At 43.8% G+C, this 24,933-nt stretch overlaps 1 protein-coding gene across 6 annotated transcripts in view; it reads left to right on the top strand.

The window, feature by feature from the left end:
- cttnbp2 (cortactin binding protein 2) overlaps positions 1-20,302 on the top strand; it is a 106,783-nt gene extending 86,481 nt beyond the window's left edge. The window contains exons 11-23 of one of the 6 annotated variants that reach the window (XR_011177973.1): positions 5,786-5,881; positions 6,539-6,618; positions 9,907-9,993; positions 10,940-11,039; positions 11,717-11,884; positions 12,325-12,497; positions 12,786-12,964; positions 13,950-14,185; positions 14,286-14,468; positions 15,007-15,058; positions 15,273-15,350; positions 18,040-18,138; positions 19,142-19,231. Coding sequence is in view for 3 of the 6 variants with exons in the window: in XM_069144012.1 (XP_069000113.1) it covers positions 5,786-5,881; positions 6,539-6,618; positions 9,907-9,993; positions 10,940-11,039; positions 11,717-11,884; positions 12,325-12,497; positions 12,786-12,964; positions 13,950-14,185; positions 14,286-14,468; positions 15,007-15,058; positions 15,273-15,372; positions 18,040-18,138; positions 19,142-19,456 (1,868 nt within the window). In the remaining 3 variants the exon portion in view is untranslated. Of the gene's footprint in view, positions 1-5,785; positions 5,882-6,538; positions 6,619-9,906; positions 9,994-10,939; positions 11,040-11,716; positions 11,885-12,324; positions 12,498-12,785; positions 12,965-13,949; positions 14,186-14,285; positions 14,469-15,006; positions 15,059-15,272; positions 15,373-15,501; positions 15,553-15,795; positions 15,879-18,039; positions 18,139-19,141 lie in introns of those variants that run through there. The other 5 variants (XR_011177972.1, XM_069144012.1, XM_069144013.1 and 2 more) reach the window with 5 other exon arrangements.
- The last annotated feature ends 4,631 nt before the right edge of the window (positions 20,303-24,933 follow it).

Here is a 24,933-nt window from a genome sequence, read left to right on the forward strand (position 1 = left end):
TCCTTGTCTTCTTCCTTGTCTTCCTTCTTGTCTTCTCCTCCTTGTCCTCCTCTCATCATCTCCTCTCCCTTCCACCTCTCATGTCTTCTTTCTTTCCCACATATCACTCTCATACTTTCTTTCTCAGAGTTCTCTCCTTTTTTCTTCCATCCATCCTTTATTTCTTCTTCATTTATCTGCATGTCCATGTTTTCATTCTCTAATGTCTCACAGCCTCTTCATGTACCGTCTCAGTCAGGTTGGCCAGCGGCTCCTTAGTGTGATAGAGGACTGTAGTGTGTCTGTCCTTTATCTCCAGGCCAGTGTGATAGAGGAGTGTAATATGTCTGTCCTTTAACTTCAGGTTCATGTGGTGTAAAGATCAATTTAAGTTGATGTCAGGCTGCATGTTGGATGTCAGCAGCTCCGAGAACAGCTGATGTTTTATCTATAAAATCAGAATTAGAGCTTTATGTTTTTAATGTTTATTGGAGCAGTGTGTCATCACCTGAAACTAAGAACCATTCTGTTTGTTAGCTTAGCATGAACCCTTCATATCTACGTTGGGAGCAGCTCCTCTTTCAGTGTGCGGCCATCTTTCTACAAAAGCCTGGAAGGGACAAACAAATGTTTCTGTGAGGATTCCAGTCTACTTGTAGTGTGTTTTCCTCTGTTTTCCTCCAATCACCTTCCTTCATGTGTGCTGTCATCCCCCTTGTATTGTTGTGGTCTGCCATGTGCTTGTGTTTTGTTTTGTGTCCCTCAGCAGTACCCTCCTCCGAGTTCCGCCCACTGCCGCGCCTCTCTCCGTCAGCACAGCTGTGCTTCATTCTGTGATCACCTCCAGCTGATATAAATACTCCAGTCTTCCTCCTGCCACTGTTCATGTTCACTCAGTGAAGTTCCGGTTCTGACTCCCTGTCTGTTTCAAGTGTACCTGCCGTCCAGTGTCTAAGCCTCGGGTTCTCACCTGTACAAAGAAAGCATCCAGTTCGTTCCACGGAGGTCATCTGCTGATGCTTTGGCAATCCTGTGTCGATCCTCGGGAGTCAGACAGTCGACCCTCCCCTCGCTGTTCCTGTGTCGGACCACGGAGATCCACACAGTTTGATCCAGCTCGCTGTCCTGTGTTGGACCACGGGAGATCCACAGAGATCCAGCCTGCCCCCTGGTGTCGGACCACAGGATTCCACGCCAGGTGAGCCTGCCAGCCATTCTTGTGTAGGACCTCGGGATTTCAAACAAGCTACGTCAGTCTGCCGCTCGCTGTGTCGGACCTCGGGATTCCACACAGCGGAGCCATGCCCCTGCGGCGCATCCTTCTGCCTGCCTGCCTGCCTGTCTTCCGGCCACGATCGCGGTGGAGCCAGCTTCCGGCTCAGGATCGGAGAAGAGAGGAGACTAGATTCCTCGCTGAACATTGGCCTCTGGCCTCATATGGACTTGAACACTGTTTGTCTCTGCCTACTGTGTGTCAGCTGTTGGAAGTAATAAAGACTCCCTGGTTCGAGAAACAAGCTATCCTACTGTGTCTGCGTCTGGGTCCGTTAAAACACCGCCATATCACTACAGAATGGACTGACCAGTATGGATCCAGCAACCACAGCAGGGTCACCCCCGGCAGATCACCTGTAGAGGGCGATCACGAACCAAGGCGTCCTTCTAGGGCAACATTACCATCTGCTCCAAGGACTACGGGACTCGCAACAGACCATCGGATCTCATGGGGCCGAGATCGGCAGTATGGTGCAGGTCCTCACCCAGCCTCACCCTGCACTTCGTGAGTTGACACCGCTGGAGTTGCAGCCGGTCCGTGAGTCTCTTCATCCCGTCGCCGGAACCCTTCCATGGGAACATGAGAGGATGTAGAGGGTTCCTGCTACAGACTATGTTTGCTTTTAACCAACAGCCCCGCACGTATGCGTCAGATAATTCCAAGATTGCTTTTCTAACCGGTCTGCCACATGGTCGTGCGCTCGACTGGGCTCAGGCTTAGTTTTCCAGAAACCGTTTGGACACTATCTCTTTTGCGCAGTTTCTGGAGGTGTTTAAAAGAGCCTTTGACCACTCGACACACACTCAAGACGCAGTCCGGCGCCTCCTATGACTCCCGTCAAGGCCCCGCCAGTGCAGCAGAACACTCAATTGACTTTCGTATCCTGGCCGCAGAGTCCAGTTGGGATGAGAGGGCACTGCAGGGGATCTTTCTCAACAGCCTCTCCGAGGGATTAAAGGATGAACTTGCCGTTCGGGAGGAGGCTGAGACGTTGGAGGACCTGATCTCCCTTGCCATACGGTTGGATAATCGGATTTGGGAGCGTCGTCGTGAAAGGAACTACAGTTCCCCGGTCCCGGTCTGTCAGTCCCTCACCACTTCCGGTCCTCCACTTCCGGTGCCGTTCCGTCCCCACAGTCTGAGACGTCCACACTCGCCTGCTCCGGCGTCCCCTCCACTGGCTTGGGAGGAACTTATGCAGCTGGGATAGTTCCACCTGTCTCAGGAGGAGAGAGAGAGCAATGAATCCGCTCCAGTAATTGCCTGTACTGTGGTGAGACGGGCCACCAGATCCCCGTCTGTCCGGTTGGGCCAAAAGAGGGAGCTCACCCGTAAGAGTGTGGTGAGCGATTCCACACGATTCCCCCATCCCAAGTCCGGTCTAACGCTCTCCGCCAACCTGTGCTTACCAACCGGTCCGCTACCAGTCATGGCTCTCATAGACTCTGGTGCAGAGCAGAACTTTGTGGACACTACGTTCGCTATTACCCACAGGCTCTCCGTGGAGGGGTTGGAGCGACCCCTGTCGGTGAACTCCCTGGCTGGCAGCCACCTCACCCGAATCACACATAGGACTGCGCCCATTCCCCTGCTCGTATCTGGGAACTATCGGCAGGAACTCAGGTTCTATGTATTCCCAACGCCCCAGATACTGTTAGTCCTAGGTCACCCCTGGCTGAGAGACCACCATCCCCAAATCGACTGGTTCGGCGGCTGAATCACCGGCTGGAGTCCTGCATGCCACTCCAGGTGCCTCAAGTCGGCCATTCCCTGCCAAACCTCCTTCCCCTGTACTCCTGTTTCCGGACCCGACCTCTCCACCATCCCCATGGTGTACATCGATTTAAAGGAGGCGTTCAGCAAAGAACGAGCCCTCTCACTACCACCCCACAGGCCATACGACTGCGCCATTGAGCTGTTCTCCGGTGCCACTCTACCCACCAGTTGGCTATACAGCCTCCCCCGATCTGAACAAGAGGTCATGGAGACCTACATCACCAAATCCCTCACCGCTGGGATTATCAATCCATCATCCTCCCCAGTAGGGGCAGGGTTTTTCTTCATGGCCAAGAAGGACAATAGCCTCCGGCCCTGTATCGACTACCGGGGACTCAACCAGATAACCATAAAGAATAAATACCCACTCCACCTACTCAACTCTGTTTTCGAATCCCTGAGCGGCGCCACTATCTTCACGAAACTGGATCTCCGTAATGCCTACCACCTGCTTTGGATCCAGGAGGGAGATGAATGGAAGACGGCCTTCAACACCCCCTGGGATACTTTGAATATCTCGTCATGCCATTTGACTTGACGAATGCCCCAGCAGTGTTCCAGGCTCTGGTTAACGATGTGCTAAGACACTTTCTTAACTGTTTTGTATTCGTCTATCTTGATGACATTTTGATTTATTCTCCCAACCCACAAGAACATCGCCACCACGTCCGCCAGGTCCTTCAATGCCTTCTAGAGAACCAACTGTTCATTAAGGCCGAGAAATGTGAGTTTCATGTTTCCTCTGTACCGTTCCTCAGATTCATAATCGAGGAGGGACAGATTCGGAAGGATCCCGAGAAGGTCAGAGCGGTCACCGAGTGGCCGGTTCCCGTGAACCGCAAAAAACTGCAGCAGTTCTCGGGGTTCGCCAACTTCTGCAGATGCTTTATACGGAATTGGAGTCAGACATTCAGTCCCTTTACACGACTCACCTCATCCAAAGTAGACTTTGTCTGGTCCCCCGAAACCGACCGGGTATTTTCCGCCCTTAAGGAACTGTTCGCGTTTGCCCCCATTCTCATCCAGCCTGACGAGAGCCATCAGTTCATTGTCAAGGTAGACACCTTGGACACCGGCGTGGGAGGAGCCGTACTCTCCCAACGTTCTGCCACCGACTCCAAACTCCGCCCGTGTGCTTACTTATAATAGTGAGTTGAAAACCCAAAGCACACATCACACAGTTGTGATTGACAATGGAATGAAGAGTGCAATAAAGGAACAACATGTACTAGTTGTATAAATACTTTTTAATGTATTTTTGACTTCTCAGTTTTACAAACATTTTGGGTTTTGGACCTCAATCAAACCAAATAAATGTGAAATTCATGTCATTTTCTAGACAATGAATTTAGGAAATGGAAAAATAATGAGCAGTTTAACAGGTAATGACATAGTAGTTAGTTAATAACAGTATTTCCTACATGGCTCATTTCACAGGAGGCTCCGCCCACTGGCTGTTTGAGATGTTCCTCCTGATTCATCTGCTCCTTCTTTCTTTCTCTCTCCAGTCTGTTGTTACAGGAGTGTTTTTTTTTAAAGGAAAGCTCTGTGAAGTTAAAAGTCCAGTTCGTGAGAAGAACTTCACACCTTCTGCTGAACCATTTCTCTTGGGGTTGAATTAAGCAGCAGTTTAGTAAGTTTGCAGAACAAAAGGAAGCATTTAAGACAACTTCTGTGAACATTCCTCCTTTATGTAAGTGTGAAGTGTGGAGCTCTTTAACGTGCTGCTCTGTCATCTGTCACTGGTTTAATAAAAAGCTCTTTTATTTCCCAATGTGACTTTCTACAGTCGTGTTGGGAAACCCTTCAGTAGTGCAGCACTGATCTTTATTATGTTTTAGAGAACAACCTATAGTGAACAGAAAGGTGCCTCAGAGGAAACAAAAGACAAAAAAACCACACAGTTCCCCCTGCTGGTGCATTAAATGATCAGTTCTGTCTGGTCCACCTTTACCAGGTAACGCAACCAAAACGTCTTTTCATATTTTTCAGCTGGTGATGTAATACCGCTTAAGTGAACTACAAAATTCCTCCTGTCAGTGTTTCCTGTTTGTATTTATGCAGCGTGCCACATTAGCAGCCCCGCAGGCTTCTTCTTGGATTGTGTGATGTGATGAGAATGAATGGCAGCTGGCTCTGTGTTAGTGTTTCGTCTGCTCACTCTTCAACATGAAGTGTGTGTAAAAAGAGGATTAAAGAAAAGGAGCGCCGGCTGCTTGGTGCTGCATAAAGATGAGCTCTCTCTTTGTAGTCGTCCACAGAGAGAAACAAAGCTGCATGTGGAGGTTGTAAAGATGGAGTCATTAGAGTGAGGCTCGTCTCAGCTGTTATCAGGAGTCTGAGGACACCTGGGCCTAGGTGTTAAACCCCGCCCACCAGCCAGTGGTTTCCATGGATATCATTCCAACATGAATAACTTGCAGAGCTTCTGTCAGTTTGAATGTTCAGCAGGTGTATCATCGGTATAGAGGTCATAAAAAAGGACATAAATATTAATATTATATTAATCTGTGTTTTCTGGTTTCATACTGTGTGTATATATATATATAGATATATATATATATATGTGTCTAACCTGGTAATACATGTTCATTACTACAACACTTTGTATGGTGCATTATCACACATGCTAATGTAGTGAGTGTTAGGGTAAAGTTGTTTGGTTGTGTTACTGTGTGTGTACGGTTGTTTGAGTGTGTTACTGTGTGTACAGTTTGTGTGATTGACTGTCCCCATGTGTCTTTTGTCTTCCAGGAGACACTGAGTGGTTGCCAGATCAGGAGCCCCCCCCATCTCCCTGGGACCTGGTGAGAAAGCCTCTCAGCCAGAGAATCACCATCCACCTCAAAGGTACCAACCTGGCAACCTAAGTGTGTGTTGGTTCAGCAGCAGAGCCAGAACCAGAATCAGAGCCGCCATCACTGGCTGACAAATGGATGAAAGAGTGTATAAATGTGTTTGGATCCCTCTCAGCGTGGCCGTGTTGTACCGGGCTCTGAGAACTGATCTGCTCCACATGAAGGGAAACCATGCCAGAACATTTTACACTATCAATATTTAATTAATAATAACCAGTCTGAGTATAATCTACAATAACTGAATGATTGTAATAGAATAAAATAATTAATGTCATGTAAACACACAACGCATCTACATTACACAGTTTTATTTTACAAAATGACAACAAACTCACGGTTAGACTGTAGATCAGAGATGTAAACAGTATGAAGATGACGGTCAGACTGTAGATCAGAGATGTAAACAGTCAGAGGTGTAAACATAGGCAGCAGTGAGTTGCTGGTTTGATTCTTGTCCTTCACTGTGCGCTGATCCACTGACATCAGTCCTTATCTTTACTGAGAATCACCAACAGCTGTGACTCCAACCTTTAACTTTCAGGACAGTCCGACTGCACACTGAGGTTCTTCTGAACAAAGTCGCGGAGAGGTTAAAGATGTGGCTGAGCATCTAAACCAGAGGATTATGTGTGTCTGTGTGTTTTAACAGGTCTGTCTAAGTCGTGTCTCGATCAATTGGCTCTGGAATCCCTCTTCCCCCTGCCGCTGCTTCACAACTGCGTCCGCCTGGTAAACACACACACACACACACACACACACACATGCACACACATACACACACACGTACACAAGTGTACAGTACATTTATTCAAAGATACACAAAGGACTGCAGAGATTGAGAGATTAGGTGAGTAAGACGTTAGAAAAATAGGAAGAGAGAATCCTGCAGAGTGAACGATGAAGAAAGAGATAATGATGATGATGATGATGATGAGGATGATGATGATGATGAAGATGACGAGGGTGATGAATATGATGAGGATGATGATGAAGAAGATGATGAGGGTGAAGAGGATGATGATGATGATAATGTTGGGCAGATAAAAGGAAACAGACGAACTGTTTTCAAGCAGCTACTCCGCCCCCTGCTGTGTAAGAGCAGACGACAAACAATAAAACACACCTGAGAATTATGTCTGATGAACATTTTTGTCAGTCAGCTGATGCTTTAATCTGCAGTGATGAAGAGTCTGAAGGAAAAATCTGATTTTATTTTATAACATAACATAAATTCACACTTCACAAGTTATCAAATCTCTCAGGTGTTTATGTTCATCTGAAGTATTTTATTGTCAATAATAAGAAATTATTTAAATGAGCATTATTCATTTATGTAGATTTGTTGACTGTTTATTTAACGTGTGGTTTTATGAAGACGGTGTGATACAAGTTCATTCATAATTTTTCATGTGTTCACTGTAACATACAACTCCTCTTATCCAGTAACATCTGCAGACTGTTAGTATATACCAGGGGTGGCCAACCAGTCAGAGACTAAGAGCCACATTTTTTACTGTGTTACCGCAAAGAGCCACATCATACACATGGGCACACATGAACATCACCCCATCCCTTCCTCTTACACACACACCTCTGCTCAGCCAAATTTATTGTGTGACATTATCATGTCACACACCAACATGATAATGACAGAAATTGACTCCTACAGTACTCAGACCACAGGCCAGTCATCTTCAACAATGAACATTGTGTGCACTGTCTCACACACACAAACTCTCAGTTCAACAAAGTCCACAAACAAAAACATAATAATTTACAATAGCGTTTTTCACTTACTATGCATGTTGCTTAGTGCGACTTCTGGCATTCCTTGCCTTGAACAATCCTCTTCAAATCTGGCTTGTATTCTGTTGTTGCCACTCGAAGCAATTCTTTCACATGGGTGTCAGTCAGAACAGATCAATGCTTTGATTTCACGTGTTTCAGGGTAGAAAACACAGACTCGCAGACGTATGTTGACCCAAACATTGACGGTATCTTAAGCGCAGCCCGTTTGACATTGGGGTATTTTTCCATTGGCACACTTTTCCAGAACTCAATGGTCCCTTCCCTTAAAGCAGGCTTCAGTTGGTCCTCCTCACAAAGATCGATCATCTCCAACTCAGCCGCAGCCTCATCTGTGACTAGCGGGGCTTTCAAACAGTCCGTCTCCGCATTAAATGGGTCGACGAGGAACGTAATCTGTGGCCTTTTCAGTTGTAGATCGTGGAACCGGGTCACAAAGCTTTCGTGCAGGTTTTCAACCAGTGTTGCATATCTGGCTCTTTGCTTATTCAGGGCGGCGCTGGTGACTTGCCCGCTGGCTTTTAGCAGAGTGGGAAAATGTGTTAAATCTCCCTTTTGAATATGCGCCTTGAACAGCTTCAGTTTGTTGACAAACGCAAACACACTTTGCAGCAGGTCAGGCAGCATTTTTAACTTACCCTGCAGGGTCAGGTTCAGTCTGTCCAAGTGACACAGCATGTCGACCAAAAAGGCCAGATCCATAATCCACTCGACGTCCAAGAGCTCGGGATAGTCCTTGTCCTTCTCTTCCATGAACAGTTTCACGGCATCCAAAAGCTCAAAGAAGCGAGCGAGCACCTTGCCTTTGGACAGCCACCTCACAGTGCAGCGGCAGGTCACCTGGAAGTCCTTGGTCCAGCTCAGCGATGAGATCCTTGAATTGCCTGTGGTTAAGCGCATGTGTGCGGATGTAGTTGACGATTTCCATCACAGGCTTCATGACGTTGTCTAAATTCAATGATTTAGACATGAGTTGCTCCCTGTGGATGATGCAGTGGAAATTCCAAAACTCGGGAAATGTTTGGTCAGCTTTGCACAGCCCCACAAGTCCGTTCACAGATCCGATCATGGCTGGCGCTCCATCCGTGGCTATTGCAGTTAGCTTCGGTGTGGGCAGATTTGCTTTCGCAAATGCAGCCATCATTGTTTCTTTCACATCTATGCCACGGGTTCTGTCTTTTAATGGCACAACATCAAGGAGTCCTTCTTTGATCACACAATCTTTTGACACAGACCGTGCAAATATTGCCAGCTGAGGCTCGTCTTGTACGTCACAACTCTCATCCAATGCGACACTAAAATACTCACATGTTGAAGGTCAGAGTGCAACTGTGATTCAATAGCCGTGTTAATGTCCGATATTCTGTGTTCAACAGTGTGGCGGGACAGTTGGATGTCTGATACCATTCGTTTTAGTTTGTCGTTTTCAGGAGACAAGATTTCAACAACGTCAGAGGCATTTTTTAACGAACTCCCCTTCATTAAATGGCTTTTTAGCCCGTGCAATGTTCCAAGCCAGTTGATACGATGCAAGCATGACAGTCTCTGAGTGCTTCGTAATTTTTTGGAAAAACTGTACCTGCTTTTCTGCCTGACTTTTCAAAGTGTCCAACTTGTGCTTGCGAAATTCAGTCTCTTTTGGAAATCCCTGGTCGATGTTAGCATGGAGTGAGCTGAAGTGGCGCTGAAGATTTGAAGCTTTGAAATGCGCTAATGACGCCTGACATATCAGGCAGAATGGCTTGCCATTACGTTCAACAAAAAAATATAAACTTTCCCACTCTGTTAAAAACGTCCTGTGTTCATCTTCATATTTTCGTTTAGCTGTGCATTTTTTTCCTGCCATTTTGAGAGCGAAATTGACACTAATTGTTTACTCCAATGGGTTTGCCCCTCCTGCTTTGCGGAATTTCACCTCATGCGCATGCGCGTTTGACGAAAATACCGTATTGAACTCAAGCGAAGCGAACACGCACAAAAAAAACCCACAAACACAAATGTTGATATGAACGTAAAAGAGCCGCATGAAACCAGGCAAAGAGCCGCATGCGGCTCGGGAGCCGCGGGTTGGCCACCCCTGGTATATACTATAGAAGTCAAAGGTCATGTAAGCACAGCTGGAATAAGATGTTATTAAACCATGCTTGGGAGGAGGTCGATGAGAGCGGCGCTCCATGTTATCTTATTCTTCTCTTTGTTTTCTGTGTGCAGGTGGAACAGTACGGTAACCTTATCCTAAACGGGCTGGAGGGCAGCTGTCAGGAGTACATTGCCAGTCTGGTGGCTCACTGCATCAAGGTACGTCCATCAGGGCTCTAATGCTGCGATCCAACTATAAAACCCGACCAGACAGTGGTCCAATCAGGTGAAGGGAAGGGCTCATGTTCAAAGGAAACCTATTTATAGCTGCTGAGGAGCTCTTTCATCTTAGAGGACTCTTGAAATATAAAAATGTAGTGAAACTCTTCTTTTTTAAGTTGCATTTGGCTCTGTTGCACAAGCTGATGCAATTAGACAGAACCTGCATGCAAACAGTAGAGCAACACCTCACACACACCGCAGGTCACTGATCCTCTGCTACATCCTCAGGGTTGAATGCAACAAGGAGAACACATTGAGTGGAGCTGATGAACCAGCAGCGATGGCTGGTAACTATCAGTACTGTTGAACCAATGCAGTGTTCAGGCTACAGTGTTGCCATGGCAAAGACATCACGTGGTGTTTGTTCCAGTGGCCCAGAAAAATATGTTGAGAGCAGATAAAGAAAATGTGAACACACACCTTTTTTCTTCGACTGCATTTGGAGGTTATGATGAAGATTAGATGAATAAATGTAAGCTGTGAAACAAATTTTATTTAAAAAGGACAGCTTGTGTATGTAAAATGTTTCTCTCTTCATTTGAGGAGCCTGTTTGCTGTTTTCTTCCACAGTATGGTATATTCCTTTGTACTCGTTACTGTGGATGTTTCCTTTTTGAAGTATACAGTATACTGAAGTATTATACTGATGAAGTGCATCAGATAATAAAGGAAAGATGAGAGGAAAGTGTCCTCAGCAGCCTCCTGGCTGTGCTCTTTTTGATAGCAGCCTGGAAAAGCTCTTTCTGCTCATTCAAATTCTCCTCCAGCTCCATTTCCTTCAGCACATAATAGTACATTTCCTTTGTTTCCATGACAACACACTCCCATCTTACCTCTTTCTGCATCTTCACTCATCCCCCCTCCTTTTCTGTCTCTCCACCAGTCCAAGCAGGAGACGGGGGGGCTCAGCTGTGACGTGGTGAGGGTGGAGGTGGAGGAGAGCCTGACCAAAGAGCAGCTGCTGGATGCGTTCATCACCTGTGGTAAGAAAACACACCAGTGTACACACTGTATACACACACACTGTATGCACACTGTATACACACGCACTGTATATACACATACACACACACACACACACACACACACACACACACACACACACACACACACACACACAACCTGTATACACACACTGTATAGATACACACACTGTTTAGACACACACACTGTATACTCACACAATGTATATAGACTGTATACACACACACACACAACCTGTATACACACACTGTATAGATACACACACTGTTTAGACACACACACTGTATACTCACACAATGTATATAGACTGTATACACACACAATCTGTGTACACACACAATCTGTATACACACACTGTAAATACACACATTGTATACACAACCACTCTATACACACTGTATACACACATTGTATACACACACACACACACACACACACACACACTGTGTACACACACACTGTATGCACACACTGTATACACACAAACACACGCAACCTGTATACACACACACTGTATACACACAAACACACAACCTGTATACACACACACACACTATACACACACTGTATACACACACACACACACACACACACACACACACACACTGTATACACAGTTATGAATAAAATCTGTCCTTCAGCTGCTACATTTCCTCCTCTTCTCTTCCTCTCTCAGGTTTTCTGGTGCCGACAGTGGGGTCAGAGGTCGGGGGTCCAGCTGGTCGCTGTGTGGTGGTCCTGCTGGAGGGACTGGAGAAGGCTTCATCCCTAACAGGCCTGCTGGGAGACCTGTGCCACAGTTTGGACAACAGGAGCTGTGCTTCCCCTGTGCTCCTGAACACTGGTATGACTGCTGCAAGAGACATACATGAAATATCCTGTTTAAAACCAGTGTGAATAATTCATAGGTACGTTTGCAATTTAAGAAACTTCAACAATCCCAGTACAAACTGAGCCATCTGTGGAGCTTTCACCGAATCATTTCAAATGCTTCAATTAGCTTTAACAAACAAAATGTTCTCATCCGATTATAAAAATATAATTTTACACATTCATTTGACCGTAGTTTATCAAAGGTAGAGTTTAGTATTATCTCCTCTGAAGCCTCTTAGATGTTACAGCAGGTTTTATGTAGGATGAGTGTCAGATACAATTGTATAATTAAACGTTATTAACATTAAGAAGTGACCTCAGACTGAAACTGAAGGGCAGAAAAAAGCTTTAAACATCCACATATGCACCAAATAAAAAAATGACAAATCGTTCTGTCTTTGGTTCCCTCAGGTCCCCACCACTTCCTCCAGGGCAACTTCTTGATTGCCACATTGTCGAAGGCCCGCCTCCAGGGATCAGAGCTCCGCCTCCAGCAGCATTTCCACTGGGTGACTCTTCGATGGGACCAGGAACCGCTGCATGGCCTGCTGGGAAGGCACCTGCGCAGGAAGCTGCTTCATAAGGTCAGTCCCTGTTGTAGAGTGATGACATCATCATTGTTGTGTTCAGCTCTGCTTGTTTTTGTAATCAAACACTTGAAGTTTTTCCTTTTTCGATCCCAAATGAGGCTCAAAGTTAGAAATGTTTTTTGAATGTTTTTGAACTGCCGAGTCATCTGATGTCGATCAGATGGTTCTGATCCAGCTGTGAAGAAATCTGTGATGTTGGTCCTCGTTTGGTCCCTCAGTGTTTCATTTATCAGCAGAATAAAGGGAAATGTTTCATTCTTTCTCCCTCCATCGCTCCTCCAGAAGGGGACCGGCGTCTGGTCACCTGGTGGCGCCGTGGAGCGCTCGGTGCTGTGGGTGAGTCAGGTGTGGCAGCAGCTCAACGCCTGTCTGTCCCGTCTGGGGACACACGAAGCTTTGCTGGGTCCGCAGCTGTTCCTGTCCTGCCCAGTGGTCCCCAACAACACACAGGCCGTTGTCAGGTGTGTGTGTGTGTGTTTGTGTGAAATTTCTGTGTACACACTTTATTTTTACTATATAAATAAAATAGAATTGAAATTGAATTGAATTTTGTCTGTCTGAGGGTAAAGAAAGTTAGATTTAGGTCAGGGTTGTGGTTGTGGTGAGGCCTTTAGCTGTGATGGTTGACGCGATGCTATAAACTACATCAAAGATAGAAAGACCAGAGAATACAGATTAAATGTTAATAACCTGTTATCTCTTTATAATGTAGTATTAGTAGAGTAATGACCGTGTACTCATCTATTAGCTAACATATTAGCTCCAGATGTTTTTATGTTTTCACTCTGTTAGTTTTAATAAAACATTAGAAGTAGAGAAAATACTTGACTGGGGGTGAGACCAAGACCAAAAAAAGGCTGTGATATGAAAACATTTTTACTCAATAAATGACTGAATTATTATTTTTAAAAAGTAATTTATGTAGTTAATTACACTGGGCAACAAGATGGAAAAAATGTGTCCCACAAACTAAAATGCTTTTTATGCTAAAGTTGAAACTGTTTTTATAATTTTTTTTTATCCTGCATGGTTTTTATATATATATACAGTATATATTTCTCATTCATAAACAAAGCTGTCATTTCATTAAATTATGGAAAACATTTCTAAAACAAACATGTATGATTAGCACCTCCGGAACATTTCCGTGTCCAAGAGTCAACATACGACAACAAAATGGTCATAGAGACAAACGATATTTACATTAAGTGTGAAACAATATAGTATGTTTAATATATACATAAGAAACCCGTGTTTTTATTAAACCAGATTAGCTTTCTGTTGTTTAGTGACGGATTCAGTTACCTGTTTTAAACTAGTGTCCACTACAGGTGATGTCAGATGAGGTCAGGTGAGGTCAGGTGAGGTCAGAGCATCTAGAGACAAGTTTACAGGAAACAGCTGATGAGAGGAAGTCCTGAAGTTCGTGTGTGTGTGTGTGTCCAGGTGGCTGTCCCGTCTCTGGAACGCCGTGGTCGTCCCCCGCGTTGAAAACGCCATCATCTCCCAGGTAACAGCCCGGCACTCCTCGTCCTCCAGCTCTTTGTCTTCGCCCCCTTCGTCACAGCGACCGTCTCCTAGCAACCGCGGTCTGAGTGCTGGACAGCAGGCTGTGGTGAAAGCTGCCCTCAGTATCCTGGTCAACAAGGCTGTTCTCCTGGGCTGCCCTCTGCCTCGACACGGTGCGTCATGCACGGCGATCAGCTATTCTTTCAGTTGGGAAACAAATGGATGAATATGGAGGAAAACATACTGAGGTGCACTTTTTCTCTCAACCCTCAGAAATCAACAGTTACCTGCTGGAGTTTCGGGGCGCTGCTTTCCCTCTGTCAGCCATCGGCTCCTATAAAGGAAGTGGGAGTGGAGGAGGAAGAAAGGGAAGAGACAGCGTCAAGTTGAGACGATCCAACACCAGCCCTCGGAAGAAGGGAAGCTCCACCTGGAGCTGTGGCTCCTTCAGAGACGGTGAGATGTCCCAGCATCATAATTAACCTGGTTATGTTTTAATGAGCCTGGTTATGTGATAATGAACCTGGTTATGGTTTAATTAACCTGGTTATGGTTTAATTAACCTGGTTATGTAATAATTAACCTGAGAATGGGATCATTCTCATCTGTACAAGCTGAACACTTGAATGCTTTAGTGAATGCAGTCACAGAGTAAACAATGAAACAAGAATCCTCCGATCTTCACACATCCTTCAGCTGTATTTGAAGTGTTTCATGTGGAACACTCGTTCTGTCTCCACATCAGTGTAGAAACTTCAGAGAACCGATTTACAACACGTGTCAGGAGTCTCCACAAGGGGGCAGTGTTTACAAACCTCACACACAGTCCCTGTTACAGACAGTCTATGAGAATAGCCCACAGAGCTCAGTTTGGACAGTTTACTGTTCTACCTTTAAAGGAGCTTGTTGTTGACTTTAATGTGTACTGTGTGTAACCCCACACACAACTGTGTGTAGCTTTTTAAATCAATAAACGTGTTGCCTTTGATTGCAGGTTCGCTGTCGAGTACTGATGTCAGTTTGATCACAAATGGAAAAATTCAGAGGTTGGTGTTCATTAGCATACACTATCAGAAATGGTGGTAGCATTAGCATACACTATCAGCATCCTGCACTGTAGCAGCAGCACAGCAGAGATGAGTGAAACTAACTGGACAGAGAGCGCCAGCAGGCTTGTTGTAGTAATAAACATGTTAGTCAGGTGGAAGTTACACATCCTGCATTACAGTTTAAAGTTAATTTATGGTGTTTGTTTCTCAGGGAGCCTGCAGGTCTGACTGTCTTCTCTGATGATGAGACGGATCTGATCAGAGAGCTGCACACAATGTGCTCCAGCAGGTCAGAGCCGGACATCAGCAAGGTACTCACACACATATATTATATATACATATACACACATATATATTATATATACAGTACCAGTCAAAAGTTTGGACACACCTTCTCATTCAATGTTTTTTCTTTATTTAAATTTTTTTCTACATTGCAGATTAATATTGAAGACATCTAAACTATGAAGGAACACATATGGAATAATGTGGTAAACAAAAAAAAGCTCAACAAACCACAATGTTTTATATTTTAGATTCTTCAAAGTAGCCACCTTTTGCTTTGATGACAGCTTTGAACACTCTTGGGATTCTTTCAATCAGCTCCATGAGGTGTTCACCTGGAATGGTTTTCCAACAGTCTTGAAGGAGTTCCCAGAGGTGCTGAGCTCTCGTTGGCTGCTTTGCCTTCACTCTGCGGTCCAACTCATCCCAGACCGTCTCATTGGGTTTAGGTCGGTGATGGTGGAGGCCAGGTCATCTGATGCAGCACTCATCACTCTCCTTCTTGGTCAAACAGCCCTTCCATAACCTGGAGGTGTGTTTGGAGTCGTTGTCCTGTTGAAATACAAATGCTGGTCCCACTAAGCTCAAACCAGATGGGATGGCATGTCGCTGCAGAATGCTGTGGGAGCCATGCTGGTTAAGTATGCCTTGAATTTTGAATAAATAACCAACAGTGTCACCAGCAACCCCCCCCCCCCCCCACCTCACACCATCACACCTCCTCCTCTGTGCTTCACGGTGGGAACCACATGTAGAAACCATCCACTCACCTTTTCTGCATCTTACAAAGACACGGCAGGTGGAACCAAAAATCTCAGATCTGGACTCATCAGACCAAAGTCCAGAGTTCCACTGGTTTGATGTCCAGTCCTTGTGTTTCTTGGCCCAAGCAAGTCTCTTCTTCTTGTTCTTCCTCAGTAGTGGCTTCTTTGCAGCAATTGGACCATGAAGGCCTGATTCACCCAGTCTCCTCTGAACAGTTGATGTTGAGATGTGTCTGCTACTTGAACTCTGTGAAGCATTTCTGTGGACTCTAATCTGAGGTGCTGTTAATTTGCGGTTTCTGAGGCTGGTAACTCTAATGAATGTATCCTCGGCAGTAGAGGTAACTCTTGGTTTTCCTGTCCTAAGCGGTCCTCATGAGAGACAGTTTCATCAGAGCGTTTGATGGTTTTCGCGACTGCACTTGAGGATACATTCAAAGTTCTCTAAATGTTCCGGATTGACTGACCTTCCTGTCTTAAAGTAATGATGGACTGTCGTTTCTCTTTTCTTAGTTGAGTGGTTGTGACGGGGTTCAACCTCAGTCCTTCGATAAAACAGCACAAAAAATGGCGTAGTCGTAGGTAGCGATGGTGCAATTTGTTGTGGTTAATTTATTACCCTCAGATGTAGAATGCAGCCAATCTCTACCCCCAGAGGTTCTAGACTTCCTACTGCAGGACCCAAAACAGGAAAATAAAATACATTTCCTTCATGGAGCCCAACCACTAGCTCCCAGATAAACCTGTCTGTTATGTTTCGGACAATATTTTTAATGACAGGGATCCTCGCATCATAGTGATGTCATCCAACCGCGTATCGTTAACAGTGTATTTATACACCTGGTTGGCCGCTGCCTTCAGTTTGAACCGGACGCCGGGATTAGTCCGGGAGGAGAGTCAACCCACAAGAAGTTTGCTAGCAGTGTTATTTGAAATGTCTCAAGTGTGCACCTCTTGATCATTTCCTGACAGCCAAATAACCGTTGGTCCTGACGTAGTAATCTGCATGGCGTATGAATGAACCGCGGGGGTGTGTGTGTGCGTCTATGTGTGTGTGAGTGCTCCTTATGCAGTCAATGATTGGCCTGCTCCATCACAGTGGTTCTTGCCATAATATGGATTAAAGTGTAGTGGAATATATCTATTCACTGTATAGAACTGTGCACCAACCCTGCCTCTGCACAACACAACTGATGCTATCAAACACATCAAACTGTCATCAAAGCAAAAGGTGGCTACTTTGAAGAATCTAAAATATAAAACATATTCTGGTTTGTTTAATACTTTTTTTGTTTACCACATAATTCCATATGTGTTCCTTCATAGTTTGGATGTCTTCAATATTAATCTGCAATGTAGAAAAAAAAATAAAATAAAGAAAAACCATTGAATGAGAAGCTGTGTCCAAACTTTTGACTGGTACTGTATATATACACATATTATATATACATATACACACACATATATTTTATGTACATATACACATATAATTTATGTACATATACAAATTTACATATAAACACATACACTTACAGCTGGAGCTGGACATTATCCAGATGTAATGACATTTAAACAGAAGTTTAACTCAGGTCAGCTGATCTGAAGAAGGTTGTGTGGAAGTACAGCACAAACGCAAATGCAAACACAAACGCTAACGCAAACACAAACAGACATCGTCATGATGGAGTACATTAAATAGATTCATTCACACTCATTATGTGGAAGAAGATATGTGGACACCTGGTTCAGGTATTAGAGGCTACAGGAGTCTTTTTAAACTTGTTCTGACCTTTGATAACTTATCTGAAACTATTCAATTAATGTGACATTTGCTGGCAGATTTGTCTGCAGATTATCGGTATCAGAACTGACCTTTAAAAACTGTTCTAATCTGAGAGTTTCCCTCTTCCTCTTGTTTATCTCCTTCAGATCTCAGAGGCCAAAAACGACCTGATCGTGTTCTCCAGCTCTCCCAGTGAAGCGCTGCATCATCAGATGGCCAAGCAGGAAACTGGAGTTCAGCAGACGGTGAGAGGAAAAGAACAGTCTAAATACAAACAACCGGCAGCTCGGAGTCAACAATAAATAATATTTACTGAATGTAATCTGTGTAAAGAAATGTTTGTTGTCCACCAGTTAAAAGTAAAACGGCAGATATGACTGGAAACAAGATGTGGATTATTAATCCACCTCAAATATATCTGTTTAAAACATTCACAGCTTTACGCAGTAAGTGTGAGAACAGAACAGACACACAAAACTGCATTTCATTCATGTCGTTATTCTCTCTGTTGAACTTCTTTTTTCACTTTAATCTTCTCACCTTTAATTCTCCCCTTAGTCTCCTCATCAAACCCCAAACTGGTGACTCAAATGTTAAAACATGGGACTGTTTTTGCAGAACTTTTAATGTGTTTGTTCTCACACCACTGACCTGCCCAGTGTTGTAACATCACTACTGCTCTGTTTACTGTAGGTGTAGGTGGAAGGTTGTTCACAGGAACAATGTATCTTTAATTTGGCAGATTTTGCAATTGGCCTGCAGAAAAATGTTCAAAGATATGTGGTGATTACTTTTAATTATCACCAGAGTTTAAAGTTCAAGTGTTTTGTGCCAAAGAGCTTGAAAGCTGATTTGTTTTCAGTCACATTGAGAAGATGCCTCCAAGAACAACAGCATCTTCAGTCCAGATGGAAATCTGTTAACAATGATTGAGGAGATTATAATGAAATGTTGCAGAGAATGAGTGACACTTCACTTCTGCTTTACATTCAGTTTAGTTCACACATTTCTGTCATCATCAGGAGTTGTAATAACTCTGATCATAACATCTGTCCAAAATGTTATAAATATCATACCAATACTTTTGTTTACCTAAATTCCTTTTGAAATGAGCTTTGTGGTGTCCCATGAAAACCAAGGTGATGATGAAAAGTGGTCCAGATTTAATAGAGGGAGAAATGTTCACCATTTTAAAACAACCCAATAAAACTATCTCCAACTCACCAGTATCTCCATCTCCTCCTGCAGACTGCTGTCAGTCAGTCCAGCCGCAGCTCCAGCCAGGCGGCCGGTCGGCATTCAGGTCCTCGCACCAAATCGCAGCTTCCTATCCCCAGCAGCAGGGGGCAGCAGACACGAGCCACCAGCAGCAACAACAACAACAGCAGCAGCAACCGGATCCACACTCCTCCCAGCCGCAGCAGAACCACCAACAGCAGCAGAACAAAGCAGGCTCCACCCAGCAGCAGCAACAACAACTACAACCCCAACGACAACAACCAATCACACGAGGACATTTGGATCCTCCACAGAGACCTGCATGAAAACAACAACAACAAATAGACATTTTCCTCCTTCCTCCTCCTTCCCATGATTCCGCTGTAAACCTCCCTCCATGATGTAAAGACTGGGTACCTGACGACCTTTGACTCTTACTATTTGTACTTGTTATCCGTACTTGTTACACTGTGCTGCAGTTGTGTACTTGGGGACCATAGTTTTATTCTACTACAGTATTTGAATGATGTGATATCTCGGGGGTAGATGAGGGTTTTGTGTGAAAAACAATAGAAGGTAAAGCAGCAGGTTATTTTACTGTTGCCTTAATTCCATTGTATCAACCTGCATATTAAAGGACAATATTCATTGGACGAGATTTACTGAAATAGATGTTGAATTATGAGGTATTTAACAGGTGGAAACTGCCTCCAAACAGTCCTGGCACAGTGTTCTTGTGCACTTAAAGTTGAAATACTGTACTTCTCCAGCTATAAGGCCACCGAGGAGTGTTTTTGGATCAAAGAAAGAAACAAGCAGGTTTTTATTTTTGTTGTTTTAGCTATTAAGTATTTTGAGACATTCAAGTGTTTTATCTTCAAATAGTTGCAAGGTTGGTTGAAATACTGTTGAAATTAATCAGGGTTTTACCAAATATATTTGTAAATAAGAATTAGTATGTTTAAATGCTCTATAGATTGGTGTATGTGGTAAGATGCTTGTACAGTGATTAAATCTTAAACTGCTGAAAAAAAACAACCTTGTACATAGTGTTTGTAAAACCAGTTTGGTTGTGAACCTTCACTTGTTTCAGAGCGAAGGCGATGTGGCAATAAGTACTAGAGTGTATAAACACAGGATGTCCTCTGTCAATTGTAAGCCATAATAAATATTTTGATGCCCATCACTTCCGCCTGACTCACGTTCAATCGAACCCCACTCTTCTTTCATGCTTTCCATTATTTCTGTGTATGTTTTCATTTTTAAGGACACATTCGATTTGAAGCGGACATTGTTTATAAATATATAAATATATATCTATACATATGTACAAGAGAGATTTTAGTCAACCTATGATTTGGATCTGTACGATAGTTGTTTGAGGTTTAAAGATTGTCTTTCAAGCACAAACATTAAAATGGCACTGTTAAAGACCCCTCTGGCCTTTTCTGTTTTTTTTTGTAATTCTATTTTTACTTTATAACAGGATTCACGGCCTTCGTTGAAGACACATTTTACATTTAAATCTAATATGAATCTGATGCTCAGTTTGTACGTGCTTTAAAGGGGACATATCTTACACATATTTATTCAAAGTGGTTCCACTGACATGGTTTTGTTTGGCTGACTAAAAGCAAACTTAACTGTCTAATTCCACCCGTTTATATTCACCTCTGTCTGAAACAGGAACTATCTCTTAAGGCGCAGAGTCTATGATTTAGTAACATCAACTGGTAAGGTTGCAGATTGCAACCAACTGAACACCCCTCGCCTCATCCTGCCCTACCAAGTCTGTAAGATAGTCTAAAAACATAGAAGGCCCTCAGCTACCGTAGAAACATGGCAGTGCAACATGGAAGAGGACCCACTTCCTGTATGGATATGAGGGGCTCATTGTGATATATTAAAAACACAACGATTCTTCGTTTCAGGTGATCATACAACCTCATTCCAAAACAGTTGGGACACTGTAAAATATAAATTAAAAACAAAATGCAATGATTTTCAAATCACATAAACGAGTATTTTATTGCAGATAGACTAAAGACAACATATAAAATTTTTAAAATTAAAATAAATTTGATTGGTTTATGACAAAGATATGCTTCTTTTCGATTTGATGTTTACCGCTGTTTTGCATCACGTTGTGGAAGCTTAAAAACAGTTTCACTCACTGTATTCACTATTAATTTTAGCTGTCGCAAAAATTCAGATGCTGGTTTAGCACTTTTTTTTAATATTGGTTAGGTTCGGGGTACTGATCCTCCCGTCCAAATGAATGGACGAGAGGGAATGCATGGTCCATCCCCCGGCAGGTCTCCCACCCCAACCCCTCTCCCTCCTTTTTTTTTAGGGGAGACAGATCCCTACATGAAAAAATTATAAAATAAAATAAAAAGAGAGTAGTTTGTCTTTCAGAAAAATGTGACCAATTTGTCCTTAATTGTTGTGCCTGTCGCAACGTTTCAACTTCTTTTAGTCTTCATCAGGCGTGGGCACGGAAGAAAAATAAAATAAAACTGCAAGCAGTGATGTATGGGCCCTCGCACTCCGGCGCGCCGCCTCCTCCCCGAAGCCATCTCCCCGAGGTGTAGTGCGGCGTGAGGGACCACGTATACCCGCTTAAAGTTGCTATCTTTTATCTCGTTTCCTGTCTCCAGCAGGGGGCGCTGGCGAGCCGTTTGGCCACGCCCACTCGCAAAACAATCAAATGTATCACCACGCCGGTCGTATGTCACGTTTCGTGAGGTTTCAACCATCCTTTGACCTTAAACATCAACTTCCTGTGTCACGGCAAGACATCAAAGTTTGCCGCATCGTCACGGCGACGCCCAATGACAAAGTCGAACGAATGTCTCAATATATCATCAACTACATGTTTAGGTTATTGTGACCCGACTTTAGGTTCATGGGATCAACCAGCTCGACGTAGAATGTGAAAGTATGAAAAGTGTCATTTCCAGTGGCCACCAGGGGGCGCTATGACTATGAGCGAATATTACCCCACAGGGGTCTTCAGGGCGGGGCTGTTATCGTACCTGTGATGTTTGGAGAAGGTCGGTCCATGTACATAAGATTTAAAGCAACTCCTAGTTTCATGGCGAGACTCAAAATGGCCGCCTCTCACGGGCACACACATCGATGAAAACAAATTATTTATTATTTTAATCCCAAACATGTTTTCTATCCAGAGAACCTAAATTCAAGTCGGTCTGACAAAATCCGTCGGAGGAGTTCGACAAAGTACAACGTGTCAAAATCGCCCAAAATGGCGACTAAATTCAAAATGGTGGACTTCCTGTCGAGTTGACATAACGGTGCCATGTAACTTTTTTGTGCGTCCAGGTGTGATACACGTGTCCACCGGATTTGGTGAATTTAGGTAAATGTGGCCACCGGGGCATCTCTGTAGGGGGCGCTCTCGAGCCGTTTGGCCACGCCCACTCACGACTCCACCAGAATAAGAAATTTTTCACCGGGAGACAAATGTGTTTCCACTTTCATGAGTTTTTGAATATGATAAAGGCTCCAAAAAGGAAAATCACTTTACGTAAGCATAAGAACGACTAACGACCAAGAAGAAAAATAACATCTTTATGAAAAACAATAGGGCTTTCGCACCGATTCTCGGTGCTCGGGCCCTAATAAAAGTGGTCCCCTCGTGGTCTCCCAGTCTTTTTTGCTTGCTGGGCAGGTCCTTTTGCCTTTTTGCAGCGGATCAAATTGCGAGGAGGGGACAGAGGCTGCTCCTGCAGCTGCTCCTCATGTAGTTTCTCCCTGTCCTGCGGGGGCGGGCCTTGTGGAGCATCTTGTCCATTGGCTGATTGCCCTGTCTGTCTTGAGACTCTGTAATTTATGCAGTTACTAGGTGGCCAGCTTTTGGAGAGGCGCTTTGCTCTACACTGTGCTTTTTGCCTTTTCCGTAATGCTTACAGTTTGTGATTATGTTCTCTAATTATATGGATCACTGTTTGTGTTTTTTTAAATATGGGGATCTGTTTTAAATATTCCTGATTCATGTGTGCATTCATGTGTGTTTATATGTGAGCAGCTGACTTGCAGCTAAATGTAGGAGCATCAGATAGTTATTGAAGCTGTAGCCCACAGACGACGACCTTCATCACCTGGAAGACTTAGAGGATGAAGGAAAATGTTGAATTTTCTGTGACATCATCAGCATGAACGCATTGCTAAAAGGAAAACTACCACAGCCTCACACATGTAAACAAACTGAGAATGAGCTGTGATTAGTATGTTCAGATGGATCTAATAACCGATGTCCACCTGGCAGTCACAGTTCAGGTGAAGATGACAGCTGAGGTTAGTAAGGAAGGAAGGAAGGTTGAGTTTCTCTGTTCCTCCCTGTAAACATTCAGACACATTCATCAGTTAGTCCTAATATAATAAGTCTGAAACGTTTCCAGGCCTCAGACAGAAAGTTAACATCCTCAGTACGTCCTACATCCATGTAGAGGACAGAAATATAAATGAGTGTTGTTCTTCTATTACAGTGTAGGGCTGGTGTCATGGTGAGAGATCAGTACATTACAAACATACATGTACAAGACATCATGCAATATATGAAAAAGAGATTTCTGCTTTATTAAAAATATCTTGAACATGTTTCTTTTGTAATAAAAAAAATGCTTTGAGTATTTTCTTTGTATTCACTTAGATGTAACTTGGTAAATATGTGAGCATGAGTGTTAGCTCTCTATGGTAGCCTCCATCCAACACAGTTCAGGTTTTAAAGATGATTAACCAACAACCACTGCAAGGGCAGCACGGTGGTGCAGTGGTTAGCATTGTCGCCTCACAGCAAAAAGGTTCCGGGTTCGAATCCGGTTCTGGGCCTTTCTGTGAGGAGTTTGTATGTTCTCCCTGTGCTTGCGTGGGTTCTCTCCGGGTTCTCCGGCTTCCTCCCATCATCCAAAAACATGCACCTCAGGTCAGGTTACCTGGCGCCGCGCTAGTGGCAGCCTGCTGCAGCAGCTCCCCCCTGAGAGCCCCCCTGCTGTAGTAAAGAAATTTCCCCTCGGGGATTAATAAAGTGTATAAAATCAAAAAAATAAAAAATAAATATTTCCAGATGTCCTTTAGGCCACAGAGAAGAGTTTTGGTCTGCTGTGTGCACACAAGAAATTGTTGTCCAACCTGTGGTGTTGTTTGTCCTCCATGCAGCTGTATAAGAACCTGTGGTCGACAGTGATGCAGGGCAGCCAGGTTGTGGAGCGCCCCGCCTGGTGGAAAGAGTTGTGTGTAGACAAACCGGTGGTCAGATCTCTGAGTCCAAAAGTGTAAAATGGACACACAACAATGTCAACAATGCAACATTAAAGATTGTTCATTTGTAAATCTGTTTTCCATTTGCAGTGTAACAGTTGATAGTTTGTTTCACTAAAAACAACAGAGATGGATATGACATGGAAAAGGTCGCCAGCAACGATTGAACTGTGGACGCTGCACTTGTCTTCTTGAACCATGAGGCCACCAGATGTTCCTGATATTTCAAAGTCACATATTGACTTTAGATATTTGTAAATCAGTTTTATTTTAAAACAGGAAATCATTGACTGACATTCCATCAATTATGATCTTGTAAAACCTGAAAAGTCTTATGTTAAACTCTGTTAATAGTTTTCTTGTCCCATTTTTGTTTGCTTCTGTTATGTCTCTGTTAAATGTAAATTTTTCTTAATACCTCGTATCACTTGTCAGTGCCTATAAAGTAAAATATTAAGCAGCCATTATTGTGTAATTCAGCTGTTTGTTAACCTTGGTGAAAATGATCTGTAGACTATATATGAGAAATGTGGTTCAAT

This window comes from Embiotoca jacksoni, unplaced genomic scaffold (assembly GCF_022577435.1).
Source record: "Embiotoca jacksoni isolate LCO1_2020_lvr unplaced genomic scaffold, fEmbJac1.0.p SCAF_119, whole genome shotgun sequence".
NCBI classification, from domain to species: Eukaryota; Metazoa; Chordata; class Actinopteri; family Embiotocidae; genus Embiotoca; species Embiotoca jacksoni.